Source organism: Hydra viridissima, unplaced genomic scaffold (assembly GCF_058129835.1).
Source record: "Hydra viridissima isolate aposymbiotic clone 2 unplaced genomic scaffold, HvirCarnegie_v1 scaffold_3, whole genome shotgun sequence".
Taxonomy (NCBI): domain Eukaryota; kingdom Metazoa; phylum Cnidaria; class Hydrozoa; order Anthoathecata; family Hydridae; genus Hydra; species Hydra viridissima.
In genome coordinates this window covers 4495565-4516803 of record NW_028324302.1, presented here as the reverse complement: position 1 = coordinate 4516803, position 21239 = coordinate 4495565, and the positions used below count along the sequence as shown (strand labels likewise).

The window sequence follows — 21239 nt, the reverse complement described above, 5'->3', positions numbered from 1 at the left end:
TAGTTAGAAATAACTGTCAAAGATTTCACTTACAGTTTTACAAATGTTGTACAGATTGAGAACTAAAACAGATTGCACATTTTACTTCGGTAAAATGACGCTTATGATTGCTCGAGCGTGACTTGTATGTTTAGATCTTTAAAAGTTTTACAAAAAGGTTTCCTTTCTTTGTGAAAACAGAAAAAACTGTTTTCACGAAAAAACTAAACAATTAACTTTGTAATACAAACCCACTAAAGAAAATATTTTTCAGTCTGAGTGGTTTTAACCCATTGTCTATTTTATATAAACACGTTAGTATCCATTTAAAATTTTAACTTCACACGTCCACTGTGTGCAATTAAACTAAATTTACATTTTTCCCTCCTTTTTTACACCCCCCCCCCCCCGATGGATTTTAATAACGAAGGTTTTGAAAACACGTTGCTGGAATACAAACGTGCGTCAGTTTAACAGGACTAATCTGTAAATGATGTTGAACATCCTTTTAACCGTGAAAAAATTCATTTAAAGTTGGGATTTTAAAAAATTGCCGGAAAGTAAAATATATTTATTCTGTTTCCGTCTTCCCCAATAAAATCTCAATTTAGTATATGTCAAAAGTGAATAAATTTAATGTAGCCCGTTTATCGTCTCAAAAGTATATTTCGTTAAATTAATAAATATTGAATTTTTTTTATATGAAATCATCTAACGATAGGAAATAAATTTGCAAAATATTTATATTAATAATTTAAGCTACACTTCGTCTGTAGCAGTATACTTCCTGTAAGAAATTGATCTTTGGAAATAGCAATTTTCCTCAGAAGAGCTCGTCTCATTGTGTTCGTCTGAATGCAAGTTTTTATCAACATTGTTTTCGGAATTTTTTATCCTTGGCAACGGCAGTGTCAACCAATGTATATTTTCTGTTTGCGACTGAAAGTTCGATTCTGAATAAACGTTTTGCTTTCCCATTAAGCCGCAACACGACTTAAACAGTTTTTTATAAAACTTTCTAAATCTAGTATTTATTCCGTATAAAATTGGATTAAGAACGGAGTTTGTATAAGTAATCCAATAGGAAATTGTCAACCACGTTTCGCTTATAGAATTTGTCCCAAATGTCATGCATAACCAGGTGACTTGGTTCGGAATCATGCAGACTGCAAAAAGCAATACAATAATTAAAAATAGTTTAAAAATGGATATAGTTTGTTTTTGCCTCTTTTGTGCGATTATGCTTCTGTAGGTGGAGGCCTTCCATGAGCTTCCGTACGCCCGTAATTTATGCATTAAGTTTTTGTTAATATTTTTTTCCAACGTCTCCCAGCGATTATTATTAAATGAACAATATTGTTTTTCTGAAAACTTTATAAACTCGTCGTTTTGCTTTTTTATTTCCCGAATTGCTATCACATAAAAGACAGTCATAACGGGTAAAGGTATTCCATATTGCAAAATGAACATCGCAACTGTATACATCGAACCGATTCTTTTGGACCACTTTTCTTTGCACTGCGGAACTTTATCAAGTTCTACTATGTGCAAGGCTAAAGCGTAGGGTAATACTGAAGCGATTGATATCAAATGGAATACGAAAATAATAATTTTTGAAAAGCGCTTTAGTTGGATATACTTAAATGGATGCTTAATAGCAATATATCTTTCGAATGATAGAAATAACAACGTCTCTGTAACAGATATTAACGCCCATGTTGCCAACGGATACATAATGTGGCAACCAAACGCACCGAGAGGAAAGTATCCAATATTAATTTCAATAACCTGAAGCGGTATTGAAGTGACGACCAAAAAAAAATTGCAAAAAGCGAGATTAGCAACCAAGTATTCGGATAATCCTAATTGTTTTCTTTTAGATCGTAAAACCGATACCAAAAATATGCCGTTACCAAACATGGCTAAACCTGCTATGCTTATATAAACCGCATTCTGTATTCGTAACGAAATTCTGTTATCTTCAAAAGACGCTGTGTGGTTCATACTGCTTTTATCTAAATGAAAATTTGTTCTTTAAGAAAAAACCAACATGAAGCGTATTAATTCAATTGTTTATATCGGTATTACATATTTTTGTTAATGTTGACTCTTCGTATTAGTTCTTTGTAAACAAAAATGAATGTCAGTTTAACCTTATCTGAATTACAACTACGCATTTTTTTCCTAACGGATATTGAGAATTGTCAAGTGTTGTATTTACACGAATAAAGATTTAATTAATGCAAATGGTTTATTGGAAATAAGTAACAGAATCTTTTTTCATCGAACATTTTTATGCGTTTATACAATGAAAATATTGTTTTACAACAGGGGGGTTTCTCATTTGGTTTGATAGAAGATTGTAAGAATGATTAGGAGAACGAATGGAGACGAAATTACAAAATGAATTACATACCACGGTTATGAAAACTAGTTCTAATCTCCATAACCAGTTACAACACAATTCAAAGAAACAACATACCCATTGTTTGCTAGTTGATAAACATCTGCCGATCACAACAAGCTGCGTTTATTGGACAAAGCCGTGCAATTAATTGATTTTCTATAAAATGTTGTGCAATGCTAATTACAAATATTATTATCAATAATAAAAATGTATATATATCACGTGACACGTATTTATTTATATGTGCTTGTATTTATAATTATGGGTTTTTCTATAGGTATGTAACTATATAAACAATTGAATCATATATAAAATATATCTGCATTTCGTAAACTTATCTAGTAATTGTTGCATTACAAATATATAACTCCGTATAAAATTATGTCGACATACTAGTGTTGTAAATCAAACGAGAAGTTTTAAGAAAAGCTGACTTCACTGAAGAATGCCGAAACTCATGAGCGATTTTAATCTTGATAAATCTCCTTAAACAAAATTTACACCAAATGGGGAATGTTTATCAACACGAGGATTAAGAAAAGCAATCAGAAACCAGTAATAGCAATTATTAATTACTGCTGTTAACAAATCTCCGAGTAAAAGGCAAAACACAGAAAGCGAATTGAACATGTACATTGTAGAGATCGTAAATTCAAGGAAATGTAATTTTAAGTTTGCTTTTTTCGAAAAAGAATACTATGAAGACGATTCAAAAATCGTTGGGCAAGAGTTGTAAAAACAAACAAAACTCAGCTGAGTGGAACTGAGATAAGTTAATCCGCTGAAAGCCATTACTCACCTCCACACTCTTCTTTTAATCGCCAATTTTGTCTTAATTTACCAAGGCAAATGCTGGCTTAATTGACCATGTTTTCTTGGTTCGCTGTCAAACCAAGTAAAATTACTCTTTCAGACTAAATAAATGCTATCATTTCATACGTTGTTAAAATTTTACACGAGCTGAGTTGTAATCCTATCGGAATGCGTTAAAAAAAACTGTTTTACGAACTAAAGCTTTGCCGACAATAAAGTACGAGAAAATGTAATGTACAAGAAATATCCGCTCTTTATCAAATCTTCTATAAAACTATAAAACACACATTCTAAAATTAAACGCATTTAAAAAATGTTATTGGTTGATGGCAGAAAGTATTTCAAATTTTTATTTAAAAGCTTACAACAGAGTATTCTAATTTACATCCCCAACGTGCCCTTGTGCACTACCCGAACGTTTTTTCCTTTGAAAATTGACGGAGAATTTATAATGAAACTTTCAAGACTCAACGAAAAAAACTTAATTAAGAAAAGAAATAATTTTTTTAAAAATTTAAAAAACCACTTATGTTATTAGAAAACACGTTTTTAGATTATCCGACAGTTGTTGATTAAGAATCTAAAATTGCCATCAAGCAATTTAATAATATTTCTACAATGGGCGAGGGAGGAAAATATGCATAAAATATTCAAATTTGAAATTTACATGGTTGTGAAAAGAGAACATTTCAAAAAAGAAAAATACTTTTTATTTTCCATTAGATGTAATCTGGACTTCCTTTATCCAGCATGTTTTTGTTACTCAGCGCGATATTCAAATTTCCAGGATTAAATTGATTTATCGATAAGAGTACTTAGCTCCGCTACATTTATCCACTTGAGACAAAAAAATCTTCAATCTGCACAGCATCTTGAGTTAATGAATCAAACTGTATGATGAATGGAGCGTTGAATGAAGTTTAATGAATGAATTAAATGGACTTCATGGGAACAATCAATAGGTGAAAAAAGAAATTGACATAAGAAGTATGGGAAGGAAATTTCTTACCGAATTAACATTCGATATTGATAATTGACTATCTTCGAAACACTCAGCTTAATATGTCGCTTTTCATTTCGGAGTGTGAGAAACGCACATTTTTTCCCCTCGTCGAAGTGTTATTGTTTTTCCCAATGATTATGAACGAAAGTTCTAGAATATTTTTAGATTAAAACTTATTCCTTTAAAACATACATTTACTGCATTCTTGTGACAACTCGCTGAAGTCAAATTTGTCTTTAACCAACACTTTTTGTATCGTGTTTGCGTTTATACGTTCGTCTTTTTGTTTTCACGTTTAGGTGTTGCTTTTGTACTGATTGTGTACTCAATCAAAGTGTTTTGTGCTCATTTGTACTCAATCATTGTGTACTCAATCAAAGTTGAACATCATTTTGCCGTCCATAACGACTAGGTTTTCAATCAGTTTGAATACGCTAATTATCACGAAAAGCATTTACACAAATCTTCTGATTAATTATGCACAAAAAACTCATGCAGTTAATCCAAAAAGAGTTTTAGCCTTTCAAGTATTTGATTGAATCAAAAGAAATCTTGATGAAAAAAATATGGGCAAAGAATAGAGCTTTCAAATTGGTATTACGCAAATTTATTTTTTTTTTTACCATTTTAGCATCTGACGATTATCTTTATATTATCTTTATGTTATCTTTATATTATCTTTACACTATCTTTATATTATCTTTATATTATCTTTATATTATCTTTATATTATCTTTATATTACCTTTATATTATCTTTATATTATCTTTATATTATCTTTATACTATCTTTATACTATCTTTATATTATCTTTATATTATCTTCATATTATCTTTATATTATCTTTATATTACCTTTATATTATCTTTATATTATCTTTATATTATCTTTATATTATCTTTATATTATCTTTATACTATTTTTATATTATTTTTATATTAGGCTTTTAAAGAACTTAAGTCAGATGAAGAAAGTTTTACAATAAAATTTAACACAAGTATTAGTATTGTTATAATGGCGATTGGAGCGAAGTTGTCAAACCAATGACATAATGTTATGTTTCCTTTCAGACCAGAGATTACAAACTTCGAGAGAGGCTTGCTATGGTTTGTACTACCAAAAACCTTACAGGTGTAAAAACGGTTTTTTACAGTTGTCTTTGTTCCCGTATACATCTTAAAGTTTTTATCTGATAATGTCCTTTTATGGTACAACAAATTTTTGTCTGATATTCTTTAAACAAATACAGCAATCATATGTAATTTTGGGTGCTATTACATACTCCCTGCCCCCAGCTGGTTGTTTGTGGGGCTCTTAGCTAGATAATTGTTTCTAAGCTAGATTATGTTTACACCGAAAAGCATATTCTTTAGATTGCAGTTTAAAAACTTTGGGATTGGTCATAGCAAATACAAAGCACTAAAAACGGATGTTTTTTTGGTTTAATTGATTTTTTGAGGTTTTAAGTTTAAAGAAACTAAATGATCTTTTTCTCCTCCCCACTGTACAGCCTTGAAACAAGAAGAAATAGAAAATCAGAAAAGGGATATGGATTGGGGAAAAAAGGGATAGCCACCTTTGATTCACATTTTTGAGAACAATTTTGAAAGTTGGACTGTATGTAAATTTACATATATATATATATATATATATATATATATATATATATATATATATATATATATATATATATATATATATATATATATATATATATAGATTTAGATTGTTCAGAACAATCTAAATCTATTTTTTAAAAGTTTCAAACTTTTCTTTAATGACATAGTGCTCCCTATAAAAAAATTTGTATTATTAGAGATACACCCCCCAGCTAAAAGATATTGTAAAAACTTATAAAGTGTTTATGCGATGTATCAAGATAAAGGTAAAGTTGTGAAAGTAGCCGTCGTAAAAGTATCTTATGACAATTCGTCGTAAATCATGAAAGAAAGAAAAAAGTAATCCACTACGAACATCATCGTAAAAATGATAACTTCCAAAACCATTTAGAGGAGAAAAGAATCTCTTTTAAAGAAAAAAATGTTTAATTGCGGGAGAAAAGTTTTTATAAAAATAATTAGCAAGATGAAGTTAAAAATTAAGTCAAATAACCATCTGGGTAAATTAGAAACTTACCCATATAGGGAAAAAAACTGTAATAGTACAGCGGTTGATCACATTCTAACATTGCTATTTAATTCACGAATAAAATGTTACGTTTCAGCAAAAAATGCTTTGAACTAAATTGTCAGTTGAATTAAAACTTGCTTAAATAAAACTGTTCTTCCTGTATATTATTTCACACCGATAGTTATTTCATCGAATCCCTTTTTTAACTCTTCGAGAGGTTAAAATTATTTTGTTCTATCTCCCATTTTAAACGTTGGGAGAAAACGAGTTTTAGTAAGTAATGATTACTTACTAAATTTTAAAATATATTTTGTTTTTAAAGTTTTTTTTTATAAATAGTTTAATTAAATATAAATTACTTAAAGCATGAGTTATTATTTCTTTAAGAAGTGAAGCTAAAATTTTAAGTAGTTTTTACTTATAGAAAAAAATCAAAAACTTTCTCCCAACGTTAAAAATGGGCAATAGAACAAATTCTTTCTAGCCTCGCGACTTGTCAAAGCTCTTTTTCTTCTAAGTTATGTTTTTGTTTCTATACCATAAAGTAAAGAAAAAAAGGATAGTGCACAGCGTGACTAAAATTGATCGATTTTAAAGTATGTATCTTAAATGTATACTTTAAAGATACATTTAAGATACATACTTTAAAAGCGATCAATTTTAGTCACGCTGTGCACTATCCTTTTTTTCTTTACTTCAAACAGAAATAAAATTGTGGTCAATTATATTAAAGACACTGTTCTAGTAATAGAACAGATTTTATTTGGTAGTTGAATAATCTTTGTTATATGCTTATCTCACTCTGGTATACCACAAATTTCGAATGGTATTAATATCCATTTTTTTAATTTTGTTTTTAAAAATATGTGGAAATAGGTTTTAATAAAATATTGTAAATAATGATTACAAAAAAATAATTATTTTAGGTTTTTTTTATCGAATTTGTTAAGATAATCGTCAATCAAGTTGATAATTTTCTCTTTTTTTTTAGTTTTTTAATTTTTCTTCCATAATTAAACATTTCCTTCCAGTGGTTTTTTTTCTTACTTTTTATAATTTCGGATATTAATGCTACTGTTAGGATGACATATCTTTTTTTCGAGATTTACGACGTTAAAATAAACCCTTATCGTTATTGTTTAATAATTGTTTTATTTTATTATAGCTTATTATTTTATTATAGCTTATTATTTTATTATAGCTTATTATTTGTTTGTTATTAGAACAAAATTTATTTACTTTATTTATTTACAAAAAAAAAAAAAAAAAAAAAGATTTCAAAAACTTTACCATGAAAAAAATATATGTTTTAAAAGTAAAAAAAGTGGTTACAAATTCTTTGCCACCCTGTAACTATGCCATGGAAATGGTATCGCGATTGAAAAACCGGCCTACTGGTCCTAGGGTTAATAATCGGACATCTTTTTTTATTTATGTATTCCTAATAAGCTGAGTGGGGTGCAATATGATCAATACCCAGTGGGCATGCGTCGTCCGCACGACGTCCCACAGACGTGCTAAGGACGTCTGGACGTCTAACGGACGTCTTATGGACGTCGCGCGGACGACGCATGCCCACTGGGTAGAATCAGCAAAGCTTATTTTGGGAGAATCAATTTGTTTAAAATATGTGGTATTTGAGTTTAGGATGAACAACCATTAAAAGTTATTCTACAGACCTCTTAAACCCCTGGTTTTTTTTCGACTTTCAGGAACCTAAAACAAAACAAGCAATTGCACTAAAATTTCAAAGATTGTGACAAAGATGGTCAATAATTTTTTAGAAAATTTTTCCGTTGGAATTAAATAGACTACATAATAACAACTTCGATTGGAATGCTATTTTCTCCACAATCTTAACATCTATTTGGTTTTTCTAGACTTTTATAGCGATTTGTACCTACATAACATCAGAGTATTTTGGTTTAGTCAAAAATAGTTGAAAGTAAAACAAATGACACAACTATTGGCACAAATGAAAACATAGGAAGCACATTAAGTTGCGTCGTTAGAACAGTAAGCCACCTTTTCAATCGTAAATGCAGGAAATATAAGTTTTATGAAATGATATTTTAAAATATTTTCTTTCATAATTTGCGGCGCTGTGGACTGAACCATTTTACCTAATACAAATATATTAACAATGAATATAAATATGTTAGCAATGAATATAAATATGTTAGCAATGAATATAAATATGTTAGCAATGAATATAAATATGTTAGCAATGAATATAAATATGTTAGCAATGAATATAAATATGTTAGCAATGAATATAAATATGTTAGCAATGAATATAAATATGTTAGCAATAAATATAAATATGTTAGCAATAAATATAAATATGTTAACAATTAATATAAATATGTTAACAATATTAAGAAGTAAGAATATTAAAAAATTTATAAAAATATTTTTAAGTACTTTCGAACTGTTGATGCTAAAATATTCTATTAGAGAGACATTACATTCTCTTAGAGTGATAAAATTAAGTTAGCAAAACTAGTATGTTGTTACCTATCGAATGACCATCAGCAGTTGAAAATTAGTATTTCAGCATCGACGCTTCTCTTTTCCATCCACGCTTTGAGGCACAAGTAGTAGATTGTAAAAAAATCAAATTTATTAAAAGATTTTTTTGAATTTTGGTCGTGTGACAATTTTCTGCCAATAAAATGGCTGCCAATGAAATGACTGCCAACGAAATGACTGCCAGCAAAATGATTGCTGACAAAACAATTGCCGAAAAAGTGACTGAAAAAAACAACAGCCAACAAAACAACTTCCCTAAGGCAGGTAATCATTTGTTGTTCGTACTCGTTGTTGTTTTTTCCTCTAGAGATAACATTTTTTTTCATAAGAATGATTTCCGCACATTAATCAATGGTTGTTGATTAGGCTCGTTCTTAGTTGGCAATCATTTGCCGGTAGTGATGCTGCTAGATTCTTTTTGTATGAGTTATATTATCGACAGTTATTTTGTGGTAACCATTTTGTAACATTCACTTGTCTAGGATTAACAACTGTGTCGTTCTATAACGGCTGTTAAACCAAGAGTTTAATTGGAGGCCTTCTAGGAAATGAAAACTTATGAAAGTTTTCATCTTAAAGTGCTGTTGAGATATGTTGAGATATATTGAGATACGTTGAGATACGTTGAAATATGTTGAGATATGTTGAGATATGTTGAGATATGTTGAGATATGTTGAGATATGTTGAGATATGTTGAGATATGTTGAGATATGTTGAGATTGCTGTATTTGTTTAAAAATTTTAACAACTTGCATCAAATGCAAGTTGTTAAAATTTTTAAACAAATACAGCGATCTTATGTAATTTTGGGTGCTAAAATCGCTTCTGGCATCGATTATTTTTTTCACCTTCAGTTTTCTCACAATAAGACCTTGATTGTATTTAAGAACAGGTCAAATATGCTAAATAAAAAATAAAAACTTAGCCAATACTCTACTTTTTTTTAATCAATGGCTTAACTCAACACATCGTGTTTTTATTAAAAATTCAACATTTACAAAATAAGAACTAATAGGAACGTTTTTACACCGCAGTCAGCCAAATTAGGTTATCTTGACTGAAAGAAAACACACAGCTGTAAGCGAAGAAGAATACAGTGGAAAACAAAGAGCAGTACTTGAGGTGCCATTTACTTCCACTGTGAATGTAATTTCATTTTTATTTGCTGTATGTTTTACAATACTAAAATGCACAGATACTAGATTTTTAAGAATGAACTTCTCGCCTATATTCAAAGTTGAAAAAATGGTAGCACATCCAAAAACACAAGAATCAGGCAAAATCGTAAAAAAATTTTATCGCTGACCTGTGTTATTCTCTCAGTTTTCTTGATAAAAACTACTCCGTGGGAAGTAAACAGAAAATCATTCAAGATTTAGTTGGAACTTGGTTCAGTTTTGACAAATTCAGAACCATGTTCCATCAGATTTTGAAAAAGGTTAAATTTTCATCGTCAAAGCTCAGCTAATCTAATAAATCATTTGCCAAACCTTCACTTTATGAATAAATTATATGCCAAAACTTTACCTTATGAATAAATTATATGTCAAAACTTGGCTCTATGAAAAATGGACGCACCCATAAGTTTTTAACATCTACTAAGTCCATATTAAAAGTACAAGCAGAATATGGGTAACTTACATATATGGTAGTGTAGATATCAGAACTGTTCGATTGATTTTGTCCGCCTATGAAAAAGAACATTAAAAGAGGTACTTTTGGGGAATTAAAAACTGATAGTGATTCTATAGATCTTTTGGGGATATCTTATGATTAATAAAAAGGTCAACTTACTCTGCTACAACATCATGCACGAATATAGAGTGATTTTTTTCTCTTCTAGAAAACTCTTTCGATAAAGTTATTGATAAATTTTTAAACATCAAATAAATATAACAATTTTATCGTTGGCCTGCGCTATTCTCTTGGTTTTCTAAAATTTATACACCAAATAAATTGAAAAAATATACCAAATAAATTTAACAATAAAAAAAAAGAGAAAAAACATTTAGCATTATGTCGATAAATTAGTTAATCTTGACAGTTAGGTTAATAAAAGTCGGAAAACATCGAAGATTATTTTCCGACAGTAGAATATACGAATGGACCACTGGCTTTTTATTTCAAAGTAATAAATTAGTAACAGGTAATAAAACGTATCAGTTGGTAGTTTTTCTCTCGCAAGTTAAATATTTTCCGGCAGTGAACGTGAAAAAGTCAAAGATGTTCTTTAACGTAAGACTTATTTCATTTCCACCTCTTTCTCCCTTTAAAGTAAATTTTAATGACGTTACACATCGTTGTTAAAATTTTGAAACAAGTTACCGGAAATAAAAGTAATTATATTTAATGGATTAAAACAGTCTGCTCAGAAAAAATTAGTTAACCTGAAAATAAAAAAGAATACGTTTTACATTATATCAATCTTTTATTCACTGCCGAGTGAAGTCTTAATTTACCTTTCAACTTCTTTTTCTTTTTAGCCGATCGGTGTGCAAATTTTACTAAATAAATAAACAATCAACTAACGAATCGCTTGATCAAAAATACTGCCAGGTTATTTAACTGCCATTTTAACTGTTGCTATCTCAAAAAAGTCTTTTTACTGCCAAAATAATTTTAGTGATATGGCGTTACTGCAAAAAAATATTACAATACTCTCCAAATATATTTTTAGAATATCTTTAAGAAATTTTCTGTTATTCAATTGTTTTGTGCGTTTCGTTATCATTCCATAGTGGCGAACAGTGACCAACTTAGCGCAGTTACATTTTCTCAGTATTTTGGCGATTTAAAGAATGACGTGGGTTGTAGTGCATGTGGCAACTTAGGTTTTAATCGAATATATTGGCTCTACGCTGGGTATCTCCCGCGCAAAATAAAAAACTTTATTTGCGGATCGCAAATTTTTCTTTAATCAATTTATACAATGGCCCTATATGGATTATACTCCATTTTAAATTTTTCAAGACGAGTGGTTGTTTTCTGTGCACGTACTTATAACTAGCCTACATCTTGGGTTTCAGGCTTCGTACTTATGTTTCTCTCTGGCTTTATTATTCATTTTTTCAAATAATATTTCTTATAAGTATAAAGCTTCAAGGTTTTTGTAGAAGTTTTTATTTTTATTCAATCATCAATAAATTTTAAGAAACTTGCAAAAAATTCTCGAAAAAACATCAGATGGACGCAGGATATTTATAAAAAACAATCATGGACGTAGGATATTTACAAAAAACAATCATGGACGTAGGATATTTATAGCCTTAAACTTTTTTATATTTAAGAATTTCACGTGCTTTAAACGTTCTATTTAACGTACTATTTGTATTTTTAATAGCTTTTTAGCTTACACAGTACGATATTTTGTTAAAGTAAAATTCGTATTTTATGTCTTCTGTTTTGGTTCTACAAAGGTCTATTTGTTTTCACAAAAACTCATTTCAGTTCCGTTCTAAAAACATCTTGGCGTTAAAGTTTTCTTTTCTCGATTAGTGAAATTTTTTTTTGTTGTTAAATCAATATCGGCTTGATTTTTAAACCAAATTTGTAAAAAAAAAAAAAAAAAGAAGAGCCTATTTCATTTAAAATCAAATAAGCTCCTCTTAAAACTGTTTGGGCTTTTTCGTAAATTTCATTTTACAAAATTATCAAGCATTTTTAAAATGTTATGAATATGTTATTCAAGCTTTGGTCTTGGCCTTGAGAGCGCTGCCTTTAACCTTCTCCTTGGGTGTTAAACTCTCGGTTTTTACCATATTAGTTAAATTCTTGGCCTTAACTATAAGTGTTTTGGTTTTGCCTTGAGTGTGCTGTCTTTGGTCTTGATTACATATCTATCAAGACTATTATAAATCCTATAAATACTTAAACTAAAAGTATTGCTAAAAGAGGTATATTTTTATTTAAGACTTCTTTGTAGAAAGGTAACAATATTGAATGTATGACAAAGTTGTTTATCATGTGGTTCTCTTAGGACCCTTTTAAATAATACGTTCGCGCAATAAGAGTCAAGTTTTCGCTTTTGTTTGTTTTTGCTTTACCCCCACTCATATACTAATGCAAACCTATAGTTTTCGAAGTTTTGTAATCCCTATCTAAAGCCAAGAATTGTTTGCCACGGTTATGAACAAGAAAAGAAAACAGCATGTGCAATTTAGGGCAAGACGTTCCCAATGTAGAAGTTCAGCTGTACAACGTCAAAACACAGTATCTGTATTTTTCATAATTGGATATGAAAATGATTTTGTAAAGTACGTTGGGCTGCCTCCTTAACTTCATACTTAACGCTTGAAGCTTCATAGTATGAAGTTTCAAGTGATAAGTATGAAGTTAAGTTGGCGGCCCAACGTACTTTACAAAATCATTTTCATATCCAATTATGAAAAATACAGATACTGTGTTTTGACGTTGTACAGCTAAGTTCTGTAGGCCGTATCATAAGAAGGATCCAGTCTGATAACATCAGTGATAAAAATCGCGATTCATAATATTCACTTTTACCGATTTATTTACGGATATAAACTCATTTTAGCTAATACTTTGTTTAAATATTTTGTTCGCTTTTTAGAGACTCCATCCCTCTCCTCCGAGCAAATTTGCAATAATTTTTGACGTAAGAAAAAATTCAGAAAAGTTGTAAACAACTTAAAGCGAACTTTAGATAAATTGTTGGTTGCCTTAAAATATTTTTAGCCGTTCAAACTCTCTCCCCCTTCCCCAGAACTTCGACCCCACACCCTCCATGACATTATCTTAGGTGCGCCACTGACAATAACGATTCTGATATTTATATAGATAGATGGATAGGAAGCAAACTTGAAACACTTTAAAACAGTTTTAAAAAATTTAATCTCTAGAAATACTTAAATGTTATATTTTGCATTACCCATCATATCCAGTTACTAAGTTTGGAAGATTAACTATTAAAACAAATAATTTTATGTCCTGGACAAATCACCTAATGGCTTACTGTCTACTGTACATTGCAATGGGTTTTTCTAGTTTTATTGGTTATAGTGGGGTAGACTATTTTGTCCTATTTCGGACAAAGAGTTTTTTTTGCAGACATAAAAATGACACAGAAATGGGACCTTTCACCTTACAATCACAGATATTATTTTATAAAAAGGGTTTCATAGAAATTTATAGAATAAATTTGTAGACATTACAGAAAGGTTTTTATATATAAAATATTTTAGGGAAAGTTTACAAATGTTTTCTTTTGATAAATAAAAAGTAACTTAATAAAACATTTTTAAAAAAAAATATCAAATTTATAGAATAAAAATCACATATAAAAGATAAGCTTAAGACTAGGCGTTGTAATCAAAATTTTAAAATGTTAACTAATGAAAACTTTATACTTTAATAGACCTGTAATAGTCAGCCAAAACCTGCCACCCTTGTGGTGCCATAAAACCATTTGGTGGCAAAATGTTTTTGCGTGCAAGTTCTTGCATCTTAGTAGCTGAAATAAACTCAAAATCTTGCTTCCTTTCAGGATCAAAATATTCCATTTTTTGATTGCCCTTGTTAAAAGCTGACACTTTAAAAGGTAACATTTTCAGCTGTAACAGCCCTGGTGCCATCATAAGGACTTGACTTCCATGGTTAGAATCATAAAAATCTCCTGGCTGTTCTTGATGTGAGAAACCTGCTGGATCACAACCAACAATATAGAATGTTGCACCTGCAACAGCTCGTGCTTTGCAATGCCATTGTTCTTCTGTAGGACCAGCATACATCATGGGTGACGGAAAAATAGCTGAAAAACATAATTAAAAAGCAAAAAATTTTTTTCACAGTTTATTTAAAAACAAAAAGAATTTTCACAAAATTTGTTTTTAACAAGAAAAAGTTACCTAAAACAGTTTTATTTGGTTCAAGTATCTTTTCTTCAAGAAAAACTAAGTGTTGATTGATGCGAACAGAAACTGGTACATCATCATCTACTATCCAGCCACCCAAAGGATGCAACAACAAAACAGGATTTTTGTAGCCCCTTTTTATTAACTCCTTTCGAGTATCTTGCATAAGAAGAGCATGTCCATTATGTACTGGATTATGCAACGGAAAAACAAACACAGCGTCAGCTTTCATTTCTTTAAACTTTTTTCTCAACTCATTTGGTTTTAAACGAAATACATCCAGTCCATCATCCCATTTAATTTCATCTAAAAAATTAAAAAATTTTATTAAAAAAGTTGTATTTACATTAGGGAGAAACTTATTGTGTAGCTTAAGTTATAAAAACTTATAGTGTAGTTTGACTTACTTAAAACCTCCAAAGTCCCACCAATTAGCCAATTGCCCATTTCATGTATCTTTTTAATATAGGGATGATTGGGGTTAGTTGTACCAAACTGCCTACAACAGCGCTCTTCTTTTCTATGAGGAAATATTTCTATACCTCTCATAACAGCAACTAACTTACTTTGATAATATAATGCTACACTATTTTTGCTACCTATTCTGACCATATCCTCATCATAAATTGCCAAGACAATAGGTACAGACTGATTTACTAAACCTTCATTTTGCAGACAATTAAAGTGAAGTGCTTGTAAATACTCAGATTCTTTCATAAAACCTAAAAAAAGGTACATGGTACAAGAATGCATGAGCATTAAGACATGATGTTTACATTTTTCACACATAAAAATATATAAATTTATTTAGATAAAACTTTTACTCCTACAAAGTGTGTAAAACATTCAAAGCTTCAGCAAGCTTAAATTCAGCAAGTATGTTCAAGTAGGTTCAGCAAGTATGTGAAAACTTTTAACAAACTAAAATTGTAGTAGTCATCACCATTTAAATAAATAGCATTTATTTTGATGGTGATGAATACTTTGCACACAAGGAAGTTTTTAATTATATGAATGTTACCATCATGGCATTACACTTTGTTATAAAAAAGCCCAATATAAACACAAAGAATGGTGCCTTAAAAAGTCTATTTTTTATATATGTTAACAAAGCCCTCTTGAGTTATTGCAAAAAACAACCAATTGTCAGTATGCTCAGACTATATGAAAACTTTAAGAATTTATTTTGCTGAAAAATAAAATTGATGAAATATCAAACAATATAAAAATAGATTTATTAAAGTTAGAATATAAAATCTTAATACCATTCAGAGGTGAAGCCCATCCCTCTGCTAAGACTTGTAGCCATTGCATGTCTAACATACAAATATTTAAAAATGGGTATCTCAAAGCTTCTTGTTCTAACTCATCAACTCTAACTTTATCAACAAATAACTCTTTTATTTCTGCTATTATTGATGAAAATAAAATTCCATGTTTTTCTAACATTTTTAAAATCTCCTGCACACATTCATCAATAGAGAGAGAACCTGCTTTGAGAACAATATCAGGTGCCTCAGGAATTTCATAAGAAGAGTCTATACCAGTAAAACCTTTTATTATGCCAGCACGAGCTTTTTTGTATAAACCTTTTACATCACGCTTTTCACATATCTCTAATGATGTGTCTACATAACATTCAAAGAATGGTAATCCAGCTTCTTCATGTAACTGGCGTACCCTTAAACGATCCTGTGCATAGGGACTAATGAAACTTGACAAGCAAACAACTCCTGCATCAGCAAACAATTTAGCAACTTCTCCAACTCGCCGAATATTTTCTTCACGATCTTCAGGAGAAAAACCAAGATTTTTATTTAAACCAGTTCTCATGTTATCACCATCTAAACTGTAACATGGAATGTCATGCAAGCATAGATACTCTTCAAGGGAAAAACTGATACTTGTCTTCCCAGCACCAGATAACCCTTAAAACAAACAGAAATGTATTTTTGTTGTTTACTTTTTGTTGAAATAAAAATAGATATGAAATCATAAATACAAATATGCAAAGATAAATTGATGTACAATGGAGTAATCTATATGATATTGTAACTGAACAATTAAAAACTTTTCCTTTAAATTCTAGAAAAAGTTTAACTTAAAGTAAGAAACCAAATGTTTATAATATGTTTATATCAGATTTACATGGCACCTTAACTGCAATAGGATTCAACAATCTGCTAAAATCAGCAAACATAATTCCTAATCATCTTAAAGAGTAAAGCAAAAAAAAAAAGTTTAACTCATCAAATTGAAGTTTGAAAAAATTTAGGGTAGGAGAAAAGCTTTCATTATCTTTATTTTGTATTCAATTTGCAGTAAAAAAGATTTTTTTTTTTTATCAAAAGGCAGAATTAACTACATGTCCACCATTTTCTGGCAGTTGAGGAAGTGAAATTTGAGGAAAATTTACTGGACTGTAATGAGATTATTAAAGCTCCGGTTCCCATAAGAGCAAAAAGCATAAGTAAGAAATTTGTATGTAGCTCTAATTACAGCAATTACTTGCTTTTCATTAAGTAAATAAAACACAAACTATTTTCAGAAATTTTTTTACCAGTAAACCATATTGTACAGCCTCTAAAATTTTTTCCTCCACTTAAAACTTCACCTCGCTTGCATCTTGATACTTGACCTTTTTTAAATTCAACATTTGTTGCAAGTGCTGAAGAATATCTTCCTGAACTTTTAGATATTACTGATGCCATATCCATAAAATTACCATGTCATATCTTTGCATACATGATAAAATAATAAATATACAATATGAAGATGATAATCAAAAAGAATTATCAATTTGAAAAATCACTTATGTAAAAAAAAAAAAAAAAAAAATTAGGAGTTTCTTCCCATGGAAAATCCACTCAGAACTTATTATAAGATGCTCATTATTTTAATTTACAAAAGTAATTGGCATGTAGCATTCAAAATTCACTCAGATTTGTTAAAAAAATTTGTTTTAGGTAAAAAGTGAAGTCTTGTGGAATTGGCTGTAAACTTGAAATAATATGGAGAAAAAAAAAAAAGGAATATTACAAAAATGTATGAACTATGCCAACTTTAAAAATATCTACTTTGTTATCTATAGAATATTTAAAACTTTCATATTTGTGCAATTTAACGATTTACTGAAATTCTTTGATAAAAAAAATAAATATTTTAAAATAAATACGAACCCAACTCAAACAAAAAGAAAAAAAACAAAAAAAAAAACAGTATGTTAAAAAAAATCTTAGATGCATGTTACCTTGGAAAATCCGCTCCTAATTTAAAAAGCTAAACATTTATCAAAATAAAGTTAAAAAATTCAAAAACTAGTAGTGAAAAAACAACTACTATGTATACCTTCATAAAACACTTAATTATGAAATGTAACTAGTAAATCCAACTGAGAAGCTTCTCATAAAGGTAAGCCATAAAACTGATCTTGTTTCAGAGGAAAAATTACTATATGTAAGTTTTTTAGATCTAGAATGATTTTAATATGAAGTTGCTTTTCAGCTTAGCTTTAAGTTAAGATTTTAAGAGAAAAGTTACAATTAACGTTGTAAATAATTAGTATTTTTTGGAGTTGTTATGTTGATATTTATTTTCAATATTTGAATGAGACATATTTTTGTTTACAACCATGGTTACCGATTTGTAATCTTCAATGAAACTTTTTTTTTTCAACTTCATTCATTATAGCAGAGGGGGGGGGGGTTTTCTAAATATTCTCAATAAGAATTTTTGCTTTTAATTTACTATTTAAAAATAAGTAAAGTTTAGAACTCAATTGAAAATATATTCAAATAAACTTAGCACTTCCAAAATACAAATGAAATTTACAATTGGAAAGTTTTTCAATTATTGAATAACTTACTACCGTTCCGGGCGAGAAAAAAAAAGAAAAATATCAGTTTAATACAAGCACACCGGCCTAGGCTACATACAGTTGATCTTAGTCATTGAGCCATTAAAACTTTTGGATTACCATAAAAATAGTTGGTATCTTCATACTCGAAAGCTAAACCATGAGTTTTTTCGGTTCAACACTGTATAAACTATCTTTATAAGCTTGATTTCAATGCGTTCTTTACCATCAACTCCATCAACATTATCAATTTTCTTTTTCTTCTAGTTCTTTATTTGTCTGAAGCACCTGTGTGTGAGGCTCGCAGTTCTTCTGAAAACGTTAAATACCTCAGAGATGTTAGTCACACTTTTACAAGCATTTATTGACTAAAGGTTAGCGGATGATGTCAATTCAATTCAGTTTGTGAGAATTCTTTAGTTTATATTATTACGTTAGTTCACTTTATCGTCTACATTATTTGTGCATCAATTAGCATTTTATCACCGTTTATTTAAACGCCACTAATTACAAAGGAAATTGTTTTCATTCTTGTTTTTTGAGTTTTGACGTCAAACTTGGAACATCTTTCCCCTTGCAAAGCTAAAAGAGAAATAAAAAAATAGCCTTTTAACAAAAGTGTGCGTAAGTAAAATATCAATATTGCTATTTTTTGACTGTCTTTAACTGGTAATTTTTTTTCGTTGCTGATCTAAGTTATTCAAGGTTGTTATTTTTGGTTTAATATGCGGTTTCATCTTTTTTTATATAAGCTAATCTAAAGTTGGTGCTTTACGTGATGATCTAGTGATCAAATGATAATCATGTGTGTATCAACTGATTTTTAATCTCACAACTGCAGCTTCGTTATCTCGACCGTTTTTCTGTTTGTCAATTCAAGACTAATAATTTTGTTTTCATTTGGTTTTCTAATGAGGTCCTTGGATATTTAAGTCTCGTTGTCGGACGCAATAGTTGTATAGTTTAGTATGCGGTTAAACATAATGTCACCCAGACCGATTTTGATTGGTTTGAATAGTAAACGTAATTTTGTGTAATTCAACAAGTAGGAGGCAATCGTTAGTTTTAATAACGGTATCATCGTTTTGATTTTCCGTTATTAACAAATAACAACGATAAAAGAACAAACTTCAATATGAGCCATTTTAAAGAAATCGATTTAAAAATAACTATTATATTAAGATATACAAAAAAAAAAGTAATTCTACGCAATATCTATCAAGGTATTGAGCAGAAATGCTATTCGATCAAATCTATTAAATTTATTTTTCAGAAACAACAAGTTATGGATAAAATTTAACATGTTCTACCAAAAACGTTTTTTAAAACTGTTCTATTTAATAAACTTAAGAAAGTTTAATTTATTGGAAGTCTAACTAAGTCGAGGGATATGCAAAAAATGGCGTAACTAGTATTAAATCGTATCGGGCCATTTTATAACTAATAATCATTGTGTGATGTCACTGAAGTATAAACAACATTTCTTCGTGCACTAGCCATGTCAAACTTTGTACTAACAAAACATAATTTATGGTAAACATCGATTGTAGTGTGAAGCAAAACATGGTTCATGAATAAAAACATGTAAATGACTTTGGCGTTTTAAAAATAGCAATTTTGACACCAGCAACAAAGAATACAGAGTTAACCCAGTATAGTTTCAAGACGCTAGGTCAGAGGCCTTATTTGACCAAATTTCCTGCTAAACTCAAGAGGAACTCGTTGAAACCGAGGGAGTAGCTCAACAAGCGATTTCAAACCGTCTCAAGGCCACTTAGGAGCCCGTATCCACCAGATATTGCTTCTTCAAACTTATACTTGTTCCTATTGAAGACTCATGGCTTGGCCTAGCAGCACTTCACTTCTGTTCAGCAAAAGAAGTGAAGTGCTGCTCGGCCAAGCCATGAGTCTTCAATAGGAAAAAAATAGCTGAAAATTGGGGAAACATGGGGAAAATTCATATTTTACGATAGACAATATTTTAATCAAAATAGATAGCGCGATTTTCTTGGAATAAAGTTTCAAAGTTACGAAAAGACCCTCAAAACTCTGCACTCCCAATATATTAAAGGAGTTATTTAGAAACTTGTACTTTGTTTGTTACCATTCGTTTTCAACTGAAAAACCAATTTCCAATACTTGAATCAACAGAATCGTCGCTTAATTAGGAGATTTAAAATTTCGTTTATCATCAAAGGACATTTTTTCAATTAATTATTTGTTTTTTTTTGTCTCGAACGTAATAGTTCGATGATAATCAAGAAAATTAACTAATGATCTTTAACATTTTTGTGTAATTCACTAATAGCTAGAAATCACGGATTTTTCGTCACAAAATATTTGTCATTTTAACCTTGTGAACTCGTAAAATTCGCAAATTTCTTTCAAGGAAGGGTAAAAACGGTTTGAAATCAGAGTTATTATTAACAAATCTAGACATTAAATTTTTAGAAATTGTGTGTAAATGAAATCATTTTTTTTTTTTTTTAATATATTTTAAATTTTAAGAGGTTTACATTTTGAAATTTCTACTAAAATAATTGGATTTTGGGGTTTATCTTTCATAATATAAAATAATTAAGGAAAGGTGATGGATTTTTTTAACCAATAAAGCTTTTTGCATTCAGAAATGTTTTGTATATAAAAAT

The 21239-nt window shown here is 29.6% G+C and overlaps 2 protein-coding genes across 10 annotated transcripts; both read right to left on the bottom strand.

Moving 5' to 3' along the window:
* Positions 1-625: 625 nt before the first annotated feature.
* On the bottom strand, positions 626-9554 carry LOC145180630 (galanin receptor 2b-like). 7 transcript variants are annotated; one of them, XM_090083513.1, is made up of 3 exons: positions 8850-9554; positions 2462-2542; positions 626-1994 (listed from the first exon to the last, which is right to left on the bottom strand). In XM_090083513.1, the coding sequence occupies exons 2-3, from the start codon at positions 2463-2465 to the stop codon at positions 739-741; spliced, it is 1260 nt and encodes a 419-aa protein (XP_089939639.1). In that variant the 5' UTR covers positions 2466-2542; positions 8850-9554; the 3' UTR covers positions 626-738. The 7 variants fall into 7 exon arrangements, with proteins under 7 accessions (XP_089939639.1, XP_089939640.1, XP_089939642.1 ...); XM_090083514.1 differs by lacking the exon at positions 8850-9554 and adding an exon at positions 4209-4553; XM_090083516.1 differs by lacking the exon at positions 8850-9554 and adding an exon at positions 3906-4179.
* Positions 9555-13952: 4398 nt separating this feature from the next.
* LOC145202475 (bifunctional 3'-phosphoadenosine 5'-phosphosulfate synthase-like) lies at positions 13953-18734 on the bottom strand. Of its 3 annotated transcripts, XR_016451320.1 has the most exons (7): positions 18084-18387; positions 17296-17470; positions 16001-16663; positions 15335-15457; positions 15143-15255; positions 14730-15041; positions 13953-14632 (listed from the first exon to the last, which is right to left on the bottom strand). XR_016451320.1 is itself a non-coding variant. In XM_090083508.1 (6 exons), the coding sequence occupies exons 2-6, from the start codon at positions 17450-17452 to the stop codon at positions 14226-14228; spliced, it is 1854 nt and encodes a 617-aa protein (XP_089939634.1). In that variant the 5' UTR covers positions 17453-17470; positions 18712-18734; the 3' UTR covers positions 13953-14225. The 3 variants fall into 3 exon arrangements, 2 of the variants coding, with proteins under 2 accessions (XP_089939634.1, XP_089939635.1); XM_090083508.1 differs by lacking the exon at positions 18084-18387 and adding an exon at positions 18712-18734 and having other exon boundaries at positions 15143-15457; XM_090083509.1 differs by having other exon boundaries at positions 15143-15457; positions 18084-18353.
* Between the last annotated feature and the right edge of the window lie 2505 nt (positions 18735-21239).

What these genes read in the sequence shown, in the direction of transcription:
- LOC145202475 (XM_090083508.1), bottom strand. Translation starts at nt 17,452, where the DNA reads ATGGATATGGCATCAGTAATATCTAAAAGTTCAGGAAGATATTCTTCA. An exon ending in CTGTACAATATGGTTTACTG is followed by an intron (nt 16,664 to 17,295) that starts GTAAAAAAATTT and finishes GTTTGTTTTAAG; the next exon opens with GGTTATCTGGTGCTGGGAAG. An exon ending in ATGGGCTTCACCTCTGAATG is followed by an intron (nt 15,458 to 16,000) that starts GTATTAAGATTT and finishes ACCTTTTTTTAG; the next exon opens with GTTTTATGAAAGAATCTGAG.